General features: G+C 40.2%; 1 protein-coding gene across 1 annotated transcript in view; it reads left to right on the top strand.

Moving 5' to 3' along the window:
- Window positions 1-22,412, top strand: part of CNTLN (centlein) — a 250,261-nt gene that overhangs the window by 35,917 nt on the left and 191,932 nt on the right. The window contains 3 exon segments of the mRNA XM_064140410.1: window positions 8,008-8,142; window positions 8,731-8,910; window positions 20,655-20,788. Of these exon segments, the coding sequence (XP_063996480.1) occupies window positions 8,008-8,142; window positions 8,731-8,910; window positions 20,655-20,788 (449 nt within the window).

Here is a 22,412-nt window from a genome sequence, read left to right on the forward strand (position 1 = left end):
CCTTCTCTGGACACATTCCAGCACCTCAACATCTCTCTAGAATTGAGGAGCCCAGAACTGGACACAGTACTCAAGGTGTGGCCTAACCAGTGCTGAGTACAGGGGAAGAATAACCTCCCCCAGAGGGGTTAAAATAGTACTAGCTTGCCTCATTATCTGCACTTGAAAATCTTCACCTTGCTGTGTAAATCTACATTAAAGCCTCTTTAATGGGTCCAATTGAAAGAAGCATAATTCTAGTTTCAAGCATTAATTAACAGTAATATTTTTTTCTTAACTTTTGTGCCTTCACCTGATTGAAATTTTTCTTTGTTTTAAAATGCTGTTACTAAATTAAGACAAATGTGTGCACACATTATTGTCATCTAAACACTTTATTTCCAGTAGCATATAACCTTGATTATTCTTGTATAATGAGCAACATGGGGGTAATTTTGGTAATAGAGAGTTTGGGTGAATGTGTCAGTAGTGATAAGAATATGTGAAGTGTATAAACTCTTTGCTAAAAATAAAAGTTTCTTCAGTGAATGATATTTATAGGCACTGCAAACAAAGAATATCTGAGGACACTGTCACTTTTTTCTCTTTAGAAAGGTAATGTTGCTGAAATTGTGGCTTTAAAAGAAGATCAGCCCTCAGTGGTGAAGGTCTGTTTTATTTATGTAGCCCGTTTGAACCGCACCAGTGAATTATTATATATCTTTGTGCTTTTCTGCTTGCTGTTTCCTCATAAAATGAAGCAAGAGAAATCTTCTTAAGGAGTTGTTCCAAGTGAGAAAGATAGAGAGGAAAATATGTTTATTATTTAAATAATTTAAAGTTGCTGATTCTGGTATATTGGTAGAAGGCTGCCTGAGGTAGATGGTATGATGGCTGTGGCTAATACCTGTGGGCTTGTTTGTCTGAAGTAATTAATAAACTGTAAATTGTGGTGTAACTTTACTGCTCATTAGTAGTTTTGTATGAATTCCCAGTAGGAGTAATTTCTCTGCAGGTTAAAAATGTATTTCTTTGAGATAGCTTACTTCGTTTTGAGGAGGGTTTCCACAAAAAAAGAAGCTATATTGAGAGTTTATACAAGCGTGCTGTTAAGTCTGTGCATCACCATTTCATTAGTTGGCCTGTGTAGCAATGCCTGAAGTTTGCTAAAGTTTCTGGATCTTTATTACTCAGCCTTTGTGTTCTCAGTAGTGTTTCTGCAAAAATAGCCTGAAATGATAGCTGCACTTGGATTAGGTAAGAAAAAATACCGTAAGTAAAAAAAAATACGATGTTTCTTGTCCTCTACTCATTCCACCAATTGGAAATGCACGACTCTTACATTAGCAAAGCTCAATATTGAAGCCTGAAAAGAATGGATCTTCATGATCTCATCCATCCTCTGGGGATCTGGACTGTAGTTTGGGAAGCGTCCTGTTCAATCGAGGTAAGAATAGTTATGTACCCAATTAGTGTTTTTTTTTCTTGAGTTAAAAAATATTTCTAAAGCCATTGGAAACTGTTTTTACTGTAGAAGAGATTAATTTCTTAACCATATTCAGTATTTTCTCTGGTTGCATTAGTGACACAATTTCTTTAAAATTATAGAGTCAGTATAATTTTAAGAGAGTGAAGCTAGATTTTATGCCTCCTTTAAGGATATTGTTGGTGAGGCAGTCTTTGCATATACCATGCCTTCTTTCATGAGTACGGGCAGATTTTCTCAAGTTTAAGAAAATTGTTGTTCCTGAAGGGCCAGATAGCAGAAGGAAGTGTACAGTGCCCTTTGAGTTTAGGTTCTGCCCTTAGGAATCTGCTGACCACGCTTAGGAAGGAGCTTGTTAGAAAAATTGATCATAGCAACAGCTGTTCGTTAGTTATTTTATCTGATCTGGCAGCACTGATATATGTGAGTGTAAAGAAACACTGCTGTGTCAGGAGTATCTAGTAGGTATTGTTTCCTGCAGATCTCACATAGTGATGCGCACTTCCAGACTGCTTGTGCACTCTGATGACTTTTTGCAGGCCATGCTGAGAAGATGAGTACAGGAAAAAAAACCACCAAATTTAGATCTGTCAAGACTGTGATCTACAATGAAGAGAATAGAAAAGCTCATTTCAGTAGATTGTTGGTTTGGATTTGGAACTAGTAGAGAGCATAGGGGGTTAGAAGACACTGCATTCTGCTACCTGAGCTAAAGTGCTACGGTGATACTTTCCCTGGTTTCAAAATACTGCTTCTGAGAAGCAGAGGACATACCCATGTATTGCACAGTGCCACTTTACAGCACTGCGTTACATAGGTCCTGTAGAAAATCCAGTCTGTCCTGGTACAAAGAATCAATAGATAAAAAGAGAAAAGGGGGTGATGCAGGTGATGTTGGAACTGTGGTAAGATTGTCAGCATTCATGTGGTGATCCTGAGAACGTATCCTTGTGTCGTATCCTTGAGCAAAATGGACAGTTGAGCTCAATCTAACAGATACGTTAAGATAATACATGCTTTATTGGGAAAGGTGCTGGGTTTGCTGTGGAGCTACAGCTATTTTTTGGCAGTGCTATCTCATTTCCACATTTAGAGGTATGGTGTTGTAAAAAAAACCTGCCTCTAAGTGATGCCCCTTTGCAGGGCAAGAAGAATCTTGGATTCCTTGCTTCAGAAATGGAAAGGCTGTAGCATGTGCACCACAAAAAATGTTTCTCTTCTGTGTCAACGCAGTAATGCAGCTGCTGGCAACACTTGCACTATGTGTGTGCATCAGATGGGATACAAAGGATTGTAGGATACTATAAGTGAGAAGAGAAGTAGACTTACACCACACAGGCTGCAGAATGCAGCAGATGACTTCTGTGCATATGGTTACCTTTCATGGTTTATTTACAAAGAACTTACGTTCATCTTACATTTGAAAATAAAGTATTTAGTGAGTAGTCATAAGATAAAAGCCAACATGTTTCTTCTGGGGTTGTTTAGCCTGGAGAAGAGGAGGCTCAGAGGGGACCTCATTGCTGTCTACAACTATCTGAAGGGAGGTTGTAGCCAGGTGGGGGTTGGTCTCTTCTGCCAGACAGTCAGCAACAGAACAAGGGGACACAGTCTCAAGTTGTGCCGGGGTAGATATAGGCTGGATGTTAGGAGGAAGTTCTTCACAGAGAGAGTGATTGGCATTGGAATGGGCTGCCCAGGGAGGTGGTGGAGGCACCGTCCCTGGAGGTGTTCAGGAAAAGACTGGATGAGGCACTTAGTGCCATGGTCTAGTTGATTGGCTAGGGCTGTGTGCTAGGTTGGACTGGATGATCTTGGAGGTCTCTTCCAACCTGGTTGATTCTATGATTCTATGATTCTGCTAATTTGATTTTTTCTTTCCATTCGTCTTTATTTGGGTGGACTTTATGTGAATATAGCTAGGAATGTTGTTAAAATATATGTGTGAGTATTCAAATTTAGAACCATGCAGATTGATACAATTGAAAGAATAGTTTGAGAAATCTGAATAAAGGAAAACTATGAAATGTTACTGGAGCATTTTTAGTGGTGTCAGCATTCTTTTCTGTTTCCTATAGAAAAAGAAAAAAGTTTCAAGTTAACCTCAGATACTTGGAGGGACAAGTAAGACCATGAAAGGGAGAAAATAAATATATAAATGCTGAAGTAGAAATTTTGAGGAAAATTGTTTAAAAGAAAGAATATTGCTTAATAGTCATAAGAAAATAATTTGATCGATAAATTAATTTTATTTCTGTTTAAAATGTCAGGAATATATTAGAAATTACTGCTTGGGGAAAATACTTCAGTTTTTCATCAGTTCCAGTTATTCATGTTATAATTTCTTTTTAATGTGATAAAATGAGATGAGTGTAAAATGAGATACCTTTGGTTTTCATTGGAGCAAACTCACTTCTTTCTTGTATTTCTAAACTTGTCTATGGAAAAAAAAAAACCAACCCGCTTTGGAAGCATTCTTTAGTTATCTCAGTTACATGAGGGGTTTTTTTTTGTTTGTTTGTTTTTTAACTCCCGAGCACAGAGCTTTCAGAAGCCACTTGAATGTTGGTTTTGTCCTATTGTCTTCAAAGAAGTACAGCTGCAGCCAGTGCAAAGTGTAACTTGAGATTGTTCTTGTGTGACATTAGCCTGTCTTTTGTGATGTCTAGACAGGAACAGTAGATACTGGGGGAATAGATAAATTCCTGATAGCTTTTTTTGTCTTGTGAAGTCTGTCATAATTCAAGTAGCAGGTTGCCTCCTTTGTTGATCAGGTATGGGTTTTTTCTCCTCTTCCACTTGCCTGCTAGGTTAGGGTAGTCTTTTAAGAAGACTGCTGGTATTTTCTTCAATAAGAATTCATTCTTCACTCTCTTCTCCTTGTTGTATAAGGTAATTTGTAGGTTGAGGAAGCAAAGTACAAAAACAGCTGCACATGAAAAGTCAGATGAAAGTTTACTTAACTGTCTACACCTCAGAAATTCTTCTTTATGACCCTTATTTCTACCTGGTGGCAGCTGCTGAGTGATACTCCTTTTTCCCCTTTTTGCCTTTTGATTGATGTAAAGTCTTAAGAGGGTCAGTTGTTGGGTTAAATGTTAGTATGCAAGTCCAGTATAGGATAATCTATCTGATTATCCTCTGAATTATGCAAATTAAGTATCTTATTTGAGTTTAAAATTTCATCCCAGCAATACAGAACAAATGTTGGAAATAGCTCCTTACACTTTTGTACCTTCATCCTCCACTCATGTCTCCATTGATCCTCCAAATTGTAGGAAAGTATGCCATTCAGTACAGGACCCAAAGTTACTTGATTTCCCTTCAGAAATACATGTCTGCTTACCAGTTTCCAGACAGCGTGTAATGAAACTAAGTATTAAAATGTGTCCTCAGAAATTAGATTCTTTGAAGAGCTGGAGAAGCAGTTTGATGTTTTGTGAGAGCATTTTGTGATTTTTTAATTCTGTTAGAGCAAATTGGCTCTTTCAGGTAGATAGATCTTGGGGTGCATTAAGAGGAGTGTGGCCAGCAGGTTGAGGGAGGTTCTTCTTCCCCTGCACTCTGCCCTGTTGAGACCTCACCTGAAATACTGTGTTTAGTTTTGGGCTCCCCAATTCAAGGACAGGGATCTGCTCAAAAGAGTCTAATGGAGGGCAGTGAAGATGATTAAGAGTCTGGAGCACCAGCCCTATGGCAGACCTGGGGCTTTTGGGGCTAGTGAAGAGAATACTTAGAAGGTATCTAATCAATGTTTATAAATATCTGGGGGCTGGGTGTCGAGAGGGAGGGGACAAACTCTTCTCAATTGTGCCTTGTGATAGGACAAGGGGTAATGGGTGTAAACTACAACACAGGAACTTCCATCTCAACGTGAGGAAGAACTTCTTTACTGTAAGAATCACAGAACACAGGCTTCCTAGAGTGGTCGTGGAGTTTCCTTCTCTGAAGACTTTTCACACCTTTCTGGATGCATTCCTGTGTGACCTGCACTGAATTCCATGATCCTGCTCTGGTAGGGTAGTTGGACTTGATGATCTATTGAGTTCCCTTCCAACCTCTAATACCTGTGAATTGCTAAGAGGTTTTTTTTCAAACAGAGACTTTGTCTTAATAGATGTTGAACAGCTGAAAGGAAGACTTGAAGGAGCCACTTAGATTCTATGAGAACCTGGGGAGTGAGAAGAAAGCAAGCAAAATAACTGATGGTTTCCATGGTAATGCAGTCATACCTTTTAAAGGTGCAAATAAGTACTCTCTGACAACCACAATTTGTTATTGTAACTGTTGTAACATATCTAAAGATCAAATGTTTTCCACTTAAACAGTGCAAATTTTGCCTGGAGGCTGTTATTTCAAAATATGGAAGAGGAGGGTCCTTAGTTATTAAGAGGTGTCTTAATTTTGTTATCACTTCCTTAACGTCTGCTGACAACAGTCTAGCTGACATTGATGCCCTGGATTATGTCACCATAGGGGAGGTGCTCCAGCCCTCTGATCATCTTTGTGGCCATCCTCTTATGCTGGAAGCACCAGAACTGTACTGGGGCTTCACAAGTAGAGAGTACAGGAGGAGGTTTGCCTTCCTTAATATAATAATAGGAAGGATATAGTACCTGAGAGGAAAGGAGGGATATAATACCTGGATTTCTTCCTGTGAGTCAGTTTGAGTTCAGTGATGATAGTTAATTTTTTGGCCTGTTATGTATAGACTTAAAATAAATGACAGTTTAATATGACTTCAGTTGCATTGTTTTACAAGTTCTTTTCTCCAGCGTGTTTTCAATTTTTCTTGTCTGACATAAATATGAATCAGATTTAACCATTTGGAGATTGAAAACCCACATGTATGTTACTATCAATACTGCAAAATAATCAGAAGGCATATCCTCATGTTGGCATTTTATTGTTTCTCAACACATTTCATTTAGCTTGTATATTAGAAGCAAGGCAGCTGCATTTCTTATCTTGTGATAAAAGTTTCATCTGTTTCCTGCTACAGTTACAATATTACTGGTAGGAAAATATTTCACCTGAATGCAGTTTTGATTTAGGAAGGCAAGGTGGGAAGGGTCAAAACAGTATGTGGAATTAAAACAGACTCCTGAAGTAACATGTAAGAGTTCTAATAAGCGTTTAAGAGTAGAGGGTGCCTGGACAGCCTGGATGGATGGGCAGAGGCCAATGGGATGAGATTTAACAAGGCCAAGTGCAGGGTGCTGCACTTTGGCCACAACAACCCCAAGCAGCACTACAGGCTGGGGACAGAGTGGCTGGAGAGCAGGCAGGAGGAAAGGGATCTGAGGGTCCTGATAGATAGTAGGCTGAAGATGAGCCAGCAATGTGCCCAGGTGGCCAAGAGAGCCAATGGCATCCTGGCCTGCATCAGGAACAGTGTGGCCAGTAGGATGAGGGAGGATATTCTTCCCCTGTACTCAGCACTGGTCAGGCCACACCTTGAGTACTGTCCCCAGTTCTGGGTTCCTCAATTCAAGAGAGATATTGAGGTGCTGGAATGTGTCCAGAGAAGGGCAGCAAAGCTGGTGAGGGGCCTGGAACACAAACCCTATGAGGAGAGGGTGAGGGAGCTGGGGTTGTTTAGCCTGGAGAAGAGGAGGCTCAGGGGTGATCTTATTGCTGTCTACAACTGCCTGAAGGGACATTGTAGCCAGGTGGGGGTTGGTCTCTTCTCCCAGTCAATCAGCAACAGAACAAGGGGACACAGTCTCAAGTTGTGCCATGGGAAGTATAGGCTGGATGTTAGGAAGAAGTTCTTGCCAGAGAGAGTGATTTGCCGTTGGAATGGGCTGCCCAGGGAGGTGGTGGAGTCACCATCCCTGGGGTGTGTAAGAGAAGACTGGATGAGTCACTTAGTGCCATGGTCTAGTTGACTGGCTAGGGCTGTGTGCTGGGTTGGACTGGATGATCTTGGAGGTCTCTTCCAACCTGGTTGATTCTATGATTCTATGTAAGAATAGGAATATCTAACACAGAAAGTTGGGTTTTTTTGACAACAGCGAGATTATGCTGTCTGCAGGTGTGCTAAAATGTTGTCTGTGTTGAACAATGTTGTATTACTTTCCTTGAATTGTAAATTCAATTAGAACTATTTTGTATCGCAGTCTTGTCAGTTGCCTTATTTAAGGCATTCATGAATTCTGGAGATTTTCAAACTCTTTGGCTCATTTTCTGTTATGCTAAAAGATCAGGTGAAACAATGTTATAATGTATTCTTAATCCATAAGCAGGAATGTAATGTCTGCAAATGACTGCTTTTGTCTAAACTTGACTGAACAATTTCCATTTGGTTCTGCATTTATGGGCTCTTTTGTTTAGTAGCAGCAAGGTTTTCGCTTCATCATTTACATTGCTGTGTTGTTATAGTCATGGAGTGTTGTATATAATTAAAGTCCTGATGAAATTAAAATAGTTCTGTAAGCCTACACATGGCAGGTTGTTACATTTCTTAGGTCTAAAATACAGTATGTGCATGTGGCTTTTTCTCTATTAACAGTTTAATTTTTTTTTTTTTCTAAAAATAGAGGCTCAAAGGGCAGGAGCAGGAGATAAACAACTTAATACAGAGAAAAAGTGCTGTGGATGAGGAAAATGCCCGCTTGAAGAATGAATGCAGTATCTTGAACCAGAAACTTAAAGATAAAAGCCAAGAACTTAAGGTATATTGACTTATACATAGTTTCATAAGACTGTAGCTTTGAAGTAGTTCTTTAAGCAATGTCAGCCTTTGTGGCACAGAAAGTGACAAGCTTGGAGAAAAAATTGCCTTAGGCCTTGCTATACCTTACTGTTTTCTCACATACCAACTCTGAGGAAGATGCTTTAAAGCCAAGAATCCAAGCTTTATAACTTTCAGATAAATAGTTAATGATGGAAATGGAGCAAAGAAAGTAGGAGTGTGAAGATGTGGCTTCTTGTAATTAGATTCTGATGGGACTGGCATTATTAATTGATAAAGCCGAGGTCTGGGAGGATATGTCTGTGTGGGTCTCAAAAATAGCTGGGGACAGCATCAAAGGCAGCTTGATCAATTAATGGGCTCTTTGCAAATGTGTACTCATCAAAGCTGTCATCCAGTTAAAAAATATGACCCTTCCACCTGCATGAAAGAGGCCAATAAAAGTACACAGGTGACCTTGGCCATCAAATATAGAAGAAGTTGCTGTGAGGGTAAAACTGCACAGTTTATATTTGCTGATTAGTTCTCACTTTTTTTGTTTATCGGCCCTTGTGGTACTGTTCTACAGGACACTGAGGAGTGCGCACAGAGGAAGGAAGAGCAAAACAGGCTGGTTATAAAAAACCAGGAGGAGGAAAATAAGGGATTAAATACATGCTGTGCTGACCTGATAAATGACCTGGAGAAACTGAGGAAGCAGGAGGCACAGTGGAAAACAGAAAAATCTGGCAGTGATGCCAGAATAAAGGTATGGGGCGGAATGGACTCCTGGATGTTATTTTGGGGTTAGCTTCTCCAGACATATTTACTACAAATTATTTTCTTTAAATAACAAGTTATATATTCAAACTACCAGTAGGGACTTGCATTAATTTACATTCCTTCACTTAAGACCCACAGCTTTTTAAAAATTGATGTTGCAAATCAGGAATCTGACTTCAAATAGTCATCTTAAAATTTAATCATTAAAAAATAAAAGATACTATATTTTAAGATAAAACATATATGTGAAAAAATAAGAGCTTAGAAGTACTGTCATTCACAATTCTTTTTTCTCAATGTGTAATTTACTTACCTATAATGTGTTTGCAGTGGACTTGGTACTTGCTGTTTTGGAAGAACACTTTAAAATAATTTTAACTGCTGTCTTGAATAAAATGAGTCCCTGTCTCCATAGGGCTCCATTCTGTCAGAGGCCATATTATTGCATATAATATACTAAACATTATTTTCACTATTTTTAATAAAATGAAAAAAGGAAATAATTGAATATATGGTACACAATATTGTGTCTTTTATTTACACCATACTTCATCCTGTTTGCTGGTGAATCTTGGCAAGCTCTTTTTAAATTCCTGTGAGAAATGAGCCATAAATGTGATATCAAAGTGTTTGGTTGCTGCTTATATAGACTTTGTAAGTGAATTCTGTTTCTTTGTGTAGGTGATGAACACGTACAGTGCTGTGCTTTTTTATACTTATCAAGGTACATGACATTCTGGTATATTCATGTATTCATATATTTAGGTATTAACTTACCTAATCAGCATCTTGCCCAGAAACATCTTGTTTTTCTGTGATAGCAGCTTGGTGTTTCTGGTGACACTTCCGATTTTTGTGCTAATGCAAATGCTATGTAAAGAGTTTCATTCAGATCCATTAACAGGGGAAGTCAAGTTCTTGCAAACTGAGGATTTGGGAGTGGTTATGGTGAAGGGATTATAAGATTCTTAGGACAACAAAAGGTTTATTGATGCTTTAGGGAAATAATCTAGTGTGCACGCGGGTTTAATAATTTTCAAGTTGTCAAATGTAGTTTTTGTAATGCTGCACGTATTATTGAATGTAATTGTTATGCACGTTGTCAAGGGAAACAGAATGTTTTTTCTTGTATTTATCTTCTGACTAACAAGGCATGCTGAAGAATGAAAGGTGCATCACCGACGTGTGATTCCAGGGATGGGAACAAGTAGTTTTGGTGTTTCAGAGTGGAGTCACAAGCAGGTGAAAGTGATCTTTAGAATATGACAGAGGTAACTTCTTGAGATGTATATTCCTGAGCCAGCCAGGAGTGATACTCAGATGGATGTGCTGTTCTAAAACAAGGAAGAACTCATTAAAGAAATAATCAGCAATGACAGCCTTGCCTATACTGACCATGATATTGGAAAGATCAAGGTCCTGAGAAGATGAAGGAAGGACGTTAGCACAGTACAGTCTGGAATTGAAAAGAATGTTCAGCTTGTTTAGGAAACTGGTAGGTAGCATTCCATGAAAAGCAGCTCTGATGAGTAAAAGAACTCAGGCAGATTATCAAGACTTTAAAGACATCTTCCACCAAACCCCAGTATGGTTCACACTGATACTCAGAAAAACAGCAGGTTTATCAGGAGACAGCTTGGCTAAACAGAATTAATCACCAAACTCCAATATAGAGCAGGAGAAGAAAGTGGTGTTCAAGAAGTGGAAACTGAAAGCTGCAAAGGGGAGTTCAGAAACATTGTCTAAGCACTCCAGTACAATGGTAAACTACCTACAGCTGAAAGTTGCAAGTGGTGACAGGTATAATAAGAAAGTGCTAAAAGCCTGAACAGAGAAATCACAGAATTAACCAGGTTGGAAAAGACCTCTAGCATCACTGAGTCCAACCTATCACCTAACCCTTCTAATTAGCTAAGCCACTGTACTAAGTGTCTCATCCAGTCTCCTTTTTAACACCTCCAAGGATGGTGACTCCACCACCTTCCCAGGCAGCTCATTCCAATGACCAATCACTCTTTCTGTGATTTTCTTCCTAATGGCCAGCCTAAACCTGCGCTGGCACAGTTTGAGACTGTGTCCTCTTCTTCTGTCACTGAGTGCCTTGGAAAAGAGATGAACTCCTGCCTGGCTACAACCTCCTTTCAGGTAGTTGTAGACAGCAGTGAGGTCTCCCCTGAGACTCCTCTTCTCCAGGCTGACCAACTCCAGCTCCTTCAGCCTTTCCTAGTAGGGCTGTGCTCCAGCTCCCTCACCAGCCTTGTTGCCCTTATCTGGGGGTGTTAAACACCTCAACATCTTTCTTAAATTGAGGGGCCCAGAACTGGACACAGTACTCAAGGCGTGACCTAACCAGTGAGGAGTACAGGGTCAGAATGACCTCCCTGGTCTTGTTGGCCACACTATTCCTGATACAAGCCAGGATGCCATTGGCTCTCTTGGCCACCTGGGCACACTGCTGGCTCATGTTCAATTGGCTGTCAACCAGTACCCTTAGGTCCTTTTTTGCCTGTCTGCTCTCCAGCCACTCTGTTCCTAGCCTGTAGTGTTGCATGCGGTTGTTGTGGCCGAAGTGCAGAACCTGGCATTTGGACTTGTTAAAAATCATACTGTTGGACCGCACCCATGTGTCTAGCCTGTCTAGTCCCTCTGCAGAGCCCTCCTGCCCTCCAACAGGTTGACACATGCTCCCAAGTTGTGTCATCTGCAAACTCACTGATGGTAGACTCAATCCCCTCATCCAGATCGCCAGTGAAGATCTTAAACAGGACTGGGCCCAGCACTGATCCCTGGGGCACATCACTGCCAACTGCATGTGGCACAATTCACCACCACTCTCTGAGCCCGGCCATCCAGCCAGTTCTTGATCCAGTACAGAGTGTCCCTGTCCAAGCCAAGAGCTGCCAGCTTGGCCAGGAGTTTGCATTGTCGAAGGCCTTGCTGAAGTCCAGGCAGACTACATCCACAGCCTTCCGCATGTTCACTAGCTCAGTCACCTGGTCATAAAATGAGATCAAGGAAGCCTGTTGCTTGAAATAAAGGATAATTTAGAGACAGCAAGTGACTGGATGTTGGTTTTGCCTTGACCTTCTCCAAGAAGATTCCTCCAAGCATTTGTGCCTAGTCTGAGAGAACTTCAGTAGTACACATGCTTGAACCAGCTGAACTCCATCCAAGGCTGATATCAATGTCAGGCTACTGCTTACCATTCAGAAACAGTACTTATCAGGGGATATCCCTAATGGAAAGGATAAGCCAAGAACAAAGATTGGCTGGCCTCACTGGAGTCCCTGGGAAAATCACGAAGAAAGTAATTTTGGAAATAATTTCAGAGTACCTAATTGGTAAAGGAGCAACTGACTAGGAACAATCATGGATTTATCAGGAGTGAATGGTCCTGAGCAACCTGGTTGTCTTTTGTGATAAAATGATTGTGTCTTTAGACAAGAGGAGAGCTCAGATGTGACTATCCTTTAAAAGATTTTTTGGTGCTGTCTTGTTTCCTTGGGTTAGGAAGTTATTTGGATGTTTGAGTTCTAAGAGCTGTTGTTGATGGATTTGTACTGTCTGTGAACGTGTACACCACTGTCTGTGGTGTACTACTGCTGGATTTATCCTGGGCCTGTCTTGCTTAAAATGTTTTTCAGTGATCTGTAAGAGGGAACAGTGGGCATGCCTGTTTCAGGTAACACTGTCATGGAGGGTAGCAGAATTTAGTTCGGGAGGGGGATCTCTGTGTTTGAGCAATAAATCACTTGAAAATCCACAAGTGAACCTCCACGTATTTTCCCCACAACCTCCCAAACTACCTTCTGTGACAAACACCAAGCAGGGGGAAAGTGAATGTGCTTGATGAGTCTGCAGCCATCCATGGGAACCTTGAACATAAACAGGCCAATTAGAACAGTTGATGATTCCTGCCCTGAGAAGGTAGAGCCTTGTAGCCATAGACATCTGGGAGACAATGCTGGGCACTAGCAGGCAGGCAGCAAGCTGCATGAGGACCAGCCCTTTACACTCAGACAGCAATTAGGGCCAGCAGCACCTAGAGCGGCAAGAGCAGGTCGTGGTCCTGAAAGTCAGGGGAAGAATCAACACCCTCTCCTCAATTCTCTAGATAGTGCACCCATTTTCATGTAAACTGGCTGAAGGTGAGACAGTGCAGCTGGAGACTTTGCCTTGTGAAGAGAGTCTGTGGGACTGGCTGGTTCAGATAGGAGAAGGAATGACCCTGTCAGGGGCTGTCTAAAAGCATCCCCCTCACCAGCAGAAGGGTGTGGAGGAAACGCAGCTAGACTCTTCACATCTTTGTGTGCTGCAATGGCGGGAGCTAGCACAAGCTCAAACATGAAAAGCTTGATCATGGACATAGGAGAAGCCTTTTTTCTAGCTGAGAAGTGGAGGTGGGTCCTGTGGAGACTGAGCCATCTCTATTCTTGGAGTTTTCAGTCTCTTACTTTTGAACCCATGGCTGAACCTGCTTTTATAAAGGCTGTGAATGAATACCTCCCCAGGTCCCCATGAGCCTACATGTGTCCATGAGTCTGATGACCTACCTTCTGTTCTTTGCATTTTTGCCTTTGCTTCCTTTTTTTTCCCCTTTTTTTTTCTTTCCTTCCTTTCCCCCCCACTTTTTTTCTTTCTTTTTTTCTTTCCTTCTTTTCTGTTCTTGCTGTTCTGTGATGTTAGATGAGTAAGTAAACACTTTTGCTAGTGGGTGGAGTTAGGTGAAGTTAATTGTCTCACCAGATCACAGGATTATTGCAGAGGTTGTAAAACATACCACAAATGCTGTCTGCATGAGGAAAATGTTCTATTTAAACTGTAAGAGGCAGTAATATGTTGTCTCAGAATTGTTACCAACATTTCAGAAAATAATTCTGTAAAAACACATGAAGTTGTTTTTGTAAATGCATCACTGCTTTTCCCTATATTCTTCCTGTAAATATTTTCCTGAAAATTTAAGTTTCAGTTTGAATTTATTTCACCCTCTGTTTCTGGCATTCCTTGTTTGTATCACTTGACACTAGATAATAAATATTGGATGCCAGATTGACTCTTATTGAGATGCTTATAAATAATAAAGAATAGTAATTTCCTCATCCATAGAACCCAAATACGATCTTATCACACTGCATGATACCAGGCTGCAGATGATGTTCTAATATATACACCCCAAAGTAACATGTCCCTAAAATTATTTTAAGGTAATTTGTGAGCAAGTTTAATAGTAGAACTGTATTGTTCTCAAATGATATTAGAAATGGTTATAGATAAAAGTACTTTGAATTCAGAAGTTGTATCACCTTCTGAAAGTCTGTTTTGCCTCACTGCCTTGAGTTTGGCAGTACTAATGTCCAGTGTCTCTTTTTGTACATTTTCTGCAAAAGTGCTATATTTATCGATATTGCAGATGATGCTCTATACAGACATTATTCATGCTAGTCTTCTAAATCAGTTAAAGAATAAGATGAAATATAAACTACCCCAGCATTGTGTTTAAAATGTGTACTATATGATAAAAATGTGAATAATATTATTTTGAAAAAGTGTCCATTTGTTCAGAGGCTGAACTATATGTAACTGGCCCATTTTTCCCCCCCAGTCTTTAGAACCATAGAATCATAGAATTAGTCAGGATTGGAAAGGACCACAAGGATCATCTAGTTCCATCCACCCTGCCATGGGCAGGAACACCCTTCCCTAGATCAGGCTGCCCACAGCCTCATCCAGCCTGGCCTTAAACACGTCCAGGGATGAGGCCTCTACCACCTCCTTGGGCAACCCATTCCAGGCTCTCACCACTCTCATGGTGAAGAATTTCCTTCTCAAGTCCAACCTGAATCTCCCCAACTCCAGCTTTCACAGTATCACAGTACTATCAGGGTTTGCTCCATTCTCCCTAGTCCTGTCACTCCCTGATACCCTAAAAAGTCTCCTCCCAGCTTTTTTGTAGGCCCTTTTTAGATACTGGAAGGCCACAATAAGGTCACCTCTTTTGCAGATTGAACAGTCCCAACTCTTTCAGTCTGTCCTCATAGGAGAGGTGCTCCAGCCCTTTGATCATCCTCGTGGCCCTGTTTTGGACACACTCCAGAATGTCCACATCCCTCTTGTAATAGCGGCTCCAGAACTGGATGCATTACTGCAGGTGGGGGTCTCACCAGAGTGGAGCAAAAGGGGAGAATCACCTCCCTTGGCCTGCTGCCCACATTTCTCCTTTAAACCATTTTCTGTGTTGAATCACAGAATCACAGAACTTTAGAGGTTGGAAAGGACCTCCAGAAATCGAGTCCAATATCCCCGCCAAGGCAGGATCACCTAGGGTAGTTTGCACAGGAATGCATCCATTTGAGATTCAAAAGTCTCCAGAGAAGGAGGCTCCACAGCCTCTCTGGGCAGCCTGTTCCAGTGCTCCATCACACTCACTGTAAAGGAGTTTCTCCTCATGTTGCGGTGAAACCTTCCATGTTCCAGTTTGTAGCCATCGCTCCTTGTCATATTGCTGCTGAGCAATAAAAAGAGATTGGTCACATCCACTTGTCACACACCTTTAAGATATCTGTATACATTAATCATATCTCCTCTCAGTCTTCTCCAGACTAAACAGCCCTAGGTTTTTAAGCCTTGTGTAGGAGAGATGCTCAAGTTCCCCAGTCATTTTCATGGCTCTTTGCTGGACTCTATCCAGCAGGTCTCTGTCTCTCTTGAACTGGGAAGCCCAAAATTGGACACAGTATTCCTGAAAAGTGTCACTTGGCACCTTAAAGACTAATTATTTCTATATGAAAGGCAAATTGGGGTATGAAATTCAGGGAAAAAGCTTCTATAGCTTGTCCATTTAAGAAATATTTATTTAAAGATTTCTCATATTAACTGAAATCTGATTGAGGCAGATTAACAGCAGAAGACCTGAGAAAGTATCTAAGAGGGTGACAATAGTGTTGTATTATCTTTCTCATGCATGCCTTCATATAAACAATGTACAATGTAAAAAAAATAAAATAACATGGGACTTTGCTTTTTGCCTTAAAGTAGTTCTTGAGAATTACTTTCCTGTGCTTCCCAGGGAAGTATCAGTATTTCATATCTCAAAAATGCACAAGTGAAAAAGCTGTCCGTCAACTACCTTACGTGTGGATGTTTCTCCACACTGAAGAATGAATTAGGTGATTAAATTAGCTCGTTGTTCTTTGGGTGAAGGTTACTTACCGTTTGATAATAAGAAGAATGTGCATTTTCCACAAAAGCCTTTCTCTTTAAACACAAAAACATGTCAGACTCGCAGATTTTAAGTGAAGGTGACCTAAAACATAGTGGAATTGATTACTTGTTTGGGTTTGTTTCCTAGTTTAGCACATGATGTTTAAAAATTCCTAAAGTTTGACGGTGAGAGTTTTTAAAGAAATAGGCAGAGCTATGACAATTTTAAACTAAAAGCTTGGAAACAGCCATCTCTGTTGAGAGGAGCCTGAAATTTTAGTTCTGATGAAATAGGAGGCCATTATTGAGGCAAGACCTTGAAAATATACTTTCACTTCTGTCATACTACATAACAGGAGAAAAAACATGGAAATAAAGTCGCAGTACTTGACAGTGTTCTTCTAAGGGCACAAAGCTACAAATTACTTCGGTAATTCAGTGCCTCCACAATCTATGCTTGACAGTATCACAGTATCACAGTATCAACAAGGTTGGAAGAGACCTCACAGATCATCAAGTCCAACCCTTTACCACAGAGCTCAAGGCTACACCATGGCACCAAGTGCCACGTCCAATCCTGCCTTGAACAGCTCCAGGGACGGCGACTCCACCACCTCTCCAGGCAGCCCATTCCAGTGTCCAATGACTCTCTCAGTGAAGAACTTTCTCCTCACCTCCAGCCTAAATCTCCCCTGGCGCAGCCTGAGGCTGTGTCCTCTTGTTCTGGTGCTGGCCACCTGAGAGAAGAGAGCAACCTCCTCCTGGCCACAACCACCCCTCAGGTAGTTGTAGACAGCAATAGGTCACCCCTGAGCCTCCTCTTCTCCAGGCTAAACAATCCCAGTTCCCTCAGCCTCTCCTCGTAGGGCTTGTGCTCAAGGCCTCTCACCAGCCTCGTCGCCCTTCTCTGGAGACGCTCAAGCATCTCAATGTCCTTCCTAAACTGGGAGGCCCAGAACTGAACACAGTACTCAAGGTGAGGTCTAACCAGTGCAGAGTATAGGGGCAGAATGACCTCCCTGCTCCTGCTGACCACACCATTCCTGATGCAGACCAGGATGCCACTGGCTCTCTTGGCCACCTGGGCACACTGCTGGCTCATGTTCAGGTGGGTATCAATCAGCACCCCCAGATCCCTCTCTGTCTGGCTGCTCTCCAGTGCTGCCTCATGCCTTGTTTGTATGTTATGCTTTCATTGTTTGAAGTGGTTTTTAATTCACCTTTTCACTGATTTTTATGAGTCCATACTTCTTGGGCTGCAAGTGATCAAAACATTCCTGAACAGTTTTACCTTAAATTTATCTTAATTTCATTTTAGTTAGGATCACTGCATCTGTGGCTAGAAGTAATGATTAGCCTTATTGTTTGTGCATCATTTTCAGCATTGTTACAAAGAAGTGTGATGGTTTGGGTGTTTCCCGCCCCTCCACGCTTTGCAAACCACCCAGACTAGCCTCAGCCAGCTCTGGAAATAAGTGAAGCTTATTATTTACAGCTGGCACAATATACAACCAGATATTTACAGCATATACAGTTGTATACAGAAATATACAAGGTAAAAGGTAATACAGAAACACAACTCCCCTCCCAGAAACCTGAGTCCCCAGGAGGGACTCTCAACCACCCCTGCACCTTCCCCCTACCCTCTCAACCTTACCCCAGTCCCAAGGAAGAATGGAGGTTTGGCCAAGGGGTTAGGAAGCAAAGTGGATTAGTCAAAGAAATAGAGGGTGCGGATAGGAGAGAGAGATGCAGCTCAGAGCTCACCAACAGCAGAAGTGCTTAATCTATGTTTTGGTTCTTATTCTTATACATCTCAGCAAGCCTATGAGTGAGGTACACATCAGCCTTGTTTTCCTTTCACATCCTGTAATCTAGTTCTTCTCTCCAAAACATTCTGGCTAGGCTCAAACTAGCACAAGAAGTGTCATATCTTTTATTGCCCTGTAATTTTGTCTGAAAGATGCATTTTATTAGTCATCGTATATAACCGAATTATTAGGTGTTCTGACTTACCCTGTTTTAAATCACACTTACTTTGCCTTAATATACTTTAAAAGCTCAAATTCTAAACAGTCTGTATGTCCAATTGAAATCAGCTTTAATTTGAAAATCAGGATATTTCTTATTCTTTGCTCTGTATGTGCATGCAATGTGTTAACTAAAAAGCAACATAATAAAGTCTAAGTGACATTAAAAAATGGGGATACTCAGAAGCAAAGTGTAAAAAGTTATTGCATAATCTTAGACTTCTGACTTAGGTACAAAAGCTCTGCCATATGCCTAAGTATATGCTATTTCAGTATATAAGCTCTGTGTATGGCCACTCCCTCTTTGTCTCCATTTCTGTGTTTTACTCCTTAAGTAATGCTTCCAAGAATAGTCAAAGTTTCAAAACTTGTTCAAAAGATTGAACTGATTCATTTGTTAATAGAAATAAAAATCTGAGAGTGCTTATGTCAGAAATGGGCTGAAGTACTCAAGGGTACATTTTTCTAACGGTTCTAAATTCTAAAGTTGCATTTATGACAAATTATTTTGTTACATATTCTTTGTACTGCAATGGATGATGGAATGATGGTGTGCAAAATAGCAAATGAGATTTATTCACAGAAAATATGAACTACTACCACTTCTATTAACATATACAATAACTTCTAGCTGCTGTGGATCAAAAATAGAGCAGAAATTTAAGATTATTTGGCTGCAGGTTGTAAATACCATATTGCACTTAAGCATTTTCTTGATAGAATGAACTGTCTCTTATCATTCTGAAATATTTTGTCATCTGAATAAAAATAATATTTGCTACCTAGCCTTTGGGATCCAGTGATGATTCATGAGTCAGGTACAGCAGGTGTGTAGCCTGAAACTGATTATGAAGATGAAAGTTTTCCTGCCTCATTCATTCACAGATTTTCCCATTTCCTCACATTAATGTTACTGTTATTAATAGGACATGATAATTCTTGTCATATTCAGTGATTTGGATTGTAGTGTACTTGTGATATGTGTCTAAAAGATTTTTGTGCTATTTTAAAGAGAGACAACTAATTATTCACTTTTCAGTTGTTCAAAATATTTTGGTACCTTCAAAATTTGAGATACTGGAAGGGGAAAAACGTACATTTTAAAATTTCTTTAGTGGAAATGGAATAAATGGAAGATAAACTAAATGTTGCTGGCAGTAGAATAGGGATGCTATCCTACCAGGTGGTATTTATTAGAAATCATCAGTGAACCCTGGAATATTTGCCTTACTGAGAGCAAGTGGTTATATTTGTGAGTAACATAATAACCGAAGTAGGTTTAGGGCCATTACCACTTTCTGGAGCATTGTTTCAGGTATTGCTGTAATATTTCTATTTCCATTCTTGCCTCAGAAAACTCTGTACAAAACTCTGTACAAATCCTCTTAAGGATTGAAGTAAGAAGCTAAACCTTCAGAGAATTCTTTTAAGGTCACTATGTAGAGATCAAGTCTTGCTTGAGCAAACTGCCTTGCTGCTATATTTCCCAGATGCACCATGAGACTTTGTGACTAACCTCTATTAACCTACTGTAAAAGGCAAAGTACTGTTTATTTACATTGTTTTCAATGAGCATTTCCAGTAGTTTTCTTTTATGCTATTCCTTTTCTCAGAAAAAAAAAAAAATCCATGAATTGAATTAGAAGTGCAATATCAGAGCAGATTTAATGAGCAGTCTCAAAAATCACAGTATCACAGTATCACAGTGACACCAAGGTTGGAAGAGACCTCACAGATCATCAAGTCCAACCCTTTACCACAGAGCTCAAGGCTACACCATGGCACCAAGTGCCACGTCCAATCCTGCCTTGAACAGCTCCAGAGACGGTGACTCCACCACCTCCCCGGGCAGCCCATTCCAGTGTCCAATGACTCTCTCAGTGAAGAACTTTCTCCTCACCTCCAGCCTAAATTTCCCCTGGCGCAGCTTGAGGCTGTGTCCTCTCATTCTGGTGCTGTCACCCCTGAGCCTCCTCTTCTCCAGGCTAAACAATCCCAGCTCCATCAGCCTCTCCTCGTAGGGCTTGTGTTCGAGGCCTCTCACCAATATTCATAGCTTGTTTATACATTTTTTGGTGAACTTAAAGCAGTGAATTTATAGCTGGTTTTCATTAGTGGTATTATTTTCTTCTATTTGATTTCTACACAAAAAAGGCAAAGTTTGATCGGTTCAGTAGTTAAATAGTATACTATAGCTTCACAGAGGTTTGATTCAAAAGTCTCCTGACACATGCAGGAAAATAATTAAGTAAAACTTCCTAGAGAAAGGAATAAGTAGCCACTAAAAATTTCAAATTATACTCTTTATTTTCCTAGTATTCCACATTTTTCATACATGCAGATATGCACATAATACCTATGTATATTTGCTTAGACCACAGTAGATGTATGTATGTACTTATGTGCACCTCCATTTGACTGTATACATACATAACATATAGTAAATTTTAACTCATTTTTACATGTTATTTTTAATACATTTTTAATTATTTCTTTGCAGGATTTGGAAACTGATTTGGCAGAGGCAAGAGCACAAATGAAAGAGTTGCACAGTATATGCAGTAGCTTATCATCTCAAGTGGCAGTGAAACAGGAAGAACTCTCCCAAAAGAATTGCGATGTGTTCACAGCTAAGTGAGTATTTCATGATTTCATTACCTTTTAAATCTCAGTCTTCTCAAGAAGACTATTCTTCTACTTACAAAGCAGTGACTTGCATTAGAAGTGTTTCTGCACAACAGTGTATTTTCATACCATTCTCTTCTGCAAGAAGTAAAGCTTTTGGAAACTTTGAGTAGACAGTGGTTTGTGTAGAGACTCTCAGGCATTGTAACAGGCCCAGGAGGAGTCACTGTCCCTGGAGGTGTTAAAAAACTGTGTAGGCATGGCACTTAGGACATAGTTTAATGGCCATGGTGTTGTTAGGTCAACAGTTGGACTTGATGATCTTAGAGGTCTTTTCCAAATGAAACAATTTTATGATTCTGTATTCTGACTCATAGTTTATTATTCTCAGTTTTAGAGTAGAGATGGACTTTGAAAGTAACATTTTTGTAATTAACATGGGGTCAGAGAACTACCAGTCTCCACTGAAAGTAACAAACTACCACTATGATTAGTGACATAAACATTTAGTTGAAGAGCCTAAGTGTCCTGAACTTGGAAAAGCTTTAAAACTAACTTTATCTTTTTAATTAGAGTCAAATCTCATAAGTCAGCAAAAGTCTACATAGGTCCACGCAAAAGATTTGAAGTGCAGTGATTTAAGCTTTATTTTGGGTCTCATACATCATTTCCTTAAACTGTATCTGTATGATTAGCACTGTACTATTTGAGTCATGGGAAAGAAATGAAGGATGGAATGAATTAGATGCTAGTCTGATGGACTGAATCAGACTAGGCTGCTGAATTCCTCAAAATGAAAGTGATGGCAGAAGACAGTTGCTAACTTTAAGTGCGTTCTCGGGACATTGTCCAATTTTCACTTCATCACTTGAGGCACACACAGTGTAATCAGTCCTGTGTTAGACAAATAATATTCCCCTCAGTATTCCCTCAAACTGTGGCTATACCTCAAGAGCTGCAGTTGGGGTGCAGAAATCATTGATATGGACACTCCTTTGCTTTCCAATTAGAAAAAAAACAACCCTTGTTTGATGGAGTAAGTAATTATTTTGGAGAGAAATATGGAACTATGATTTATTATGATGTTGACCTAAATTGTCATCCTAGCATTTTTCAAAATAATTACAGAAAAAAAATATTCCTTGATATTTTCATATTTTAAAAGATATAACAGTTATATTGAAGGAAACAATCACTGGAATTTGTGACATTCATCAATGAGCTAATAGGATCTGTTATTCTCAGAAATATGTGTATATATAGAGAGAGAGGTTCACATGAGAGGTCTAGGTATAGCAAGTAAAATGTGTGATGGTTTGGGTGTTACCCACCCCCCCACACTTCAGAAAATCACCCAGACTAGACTCAGCAGCTCTGGAAATTGAATGAAGCTTATTATTTACAGCTTAGCACAATATACAAGCAGATATTTACAATTATATACGGTTATATACAGAAATATACGAGTTAAAAAGTAATACAAAACCAACACCCCTCCCAGAAGCCTGAGTCTCCAGGAGGGGCTCTCAACCACCCTTCCATCTTCTTCCCACGCTTCTACCTTACCCAAGACTTTGCCTTATGCCCAAGGGAGATTGGAGGGTCGGTCAGGGGGGTGAGGAAGTAGATGGAT

The sequence above is a fragment of the Pogoniulus pusillus genome, chromosome Z, assembly GCF_015220805.1.
Source record: "Pogoniulus pusillus isolate bPogPus1 chromosome Z, bPogPus1.pri, whole genome shotgun sequence".
Lineage (NCBI taxonomy): Eukaryota > Metazoa > Chordata > Aves > Piciformes > Lybiidae > Pogoniulus > Pogoniulus pusillus.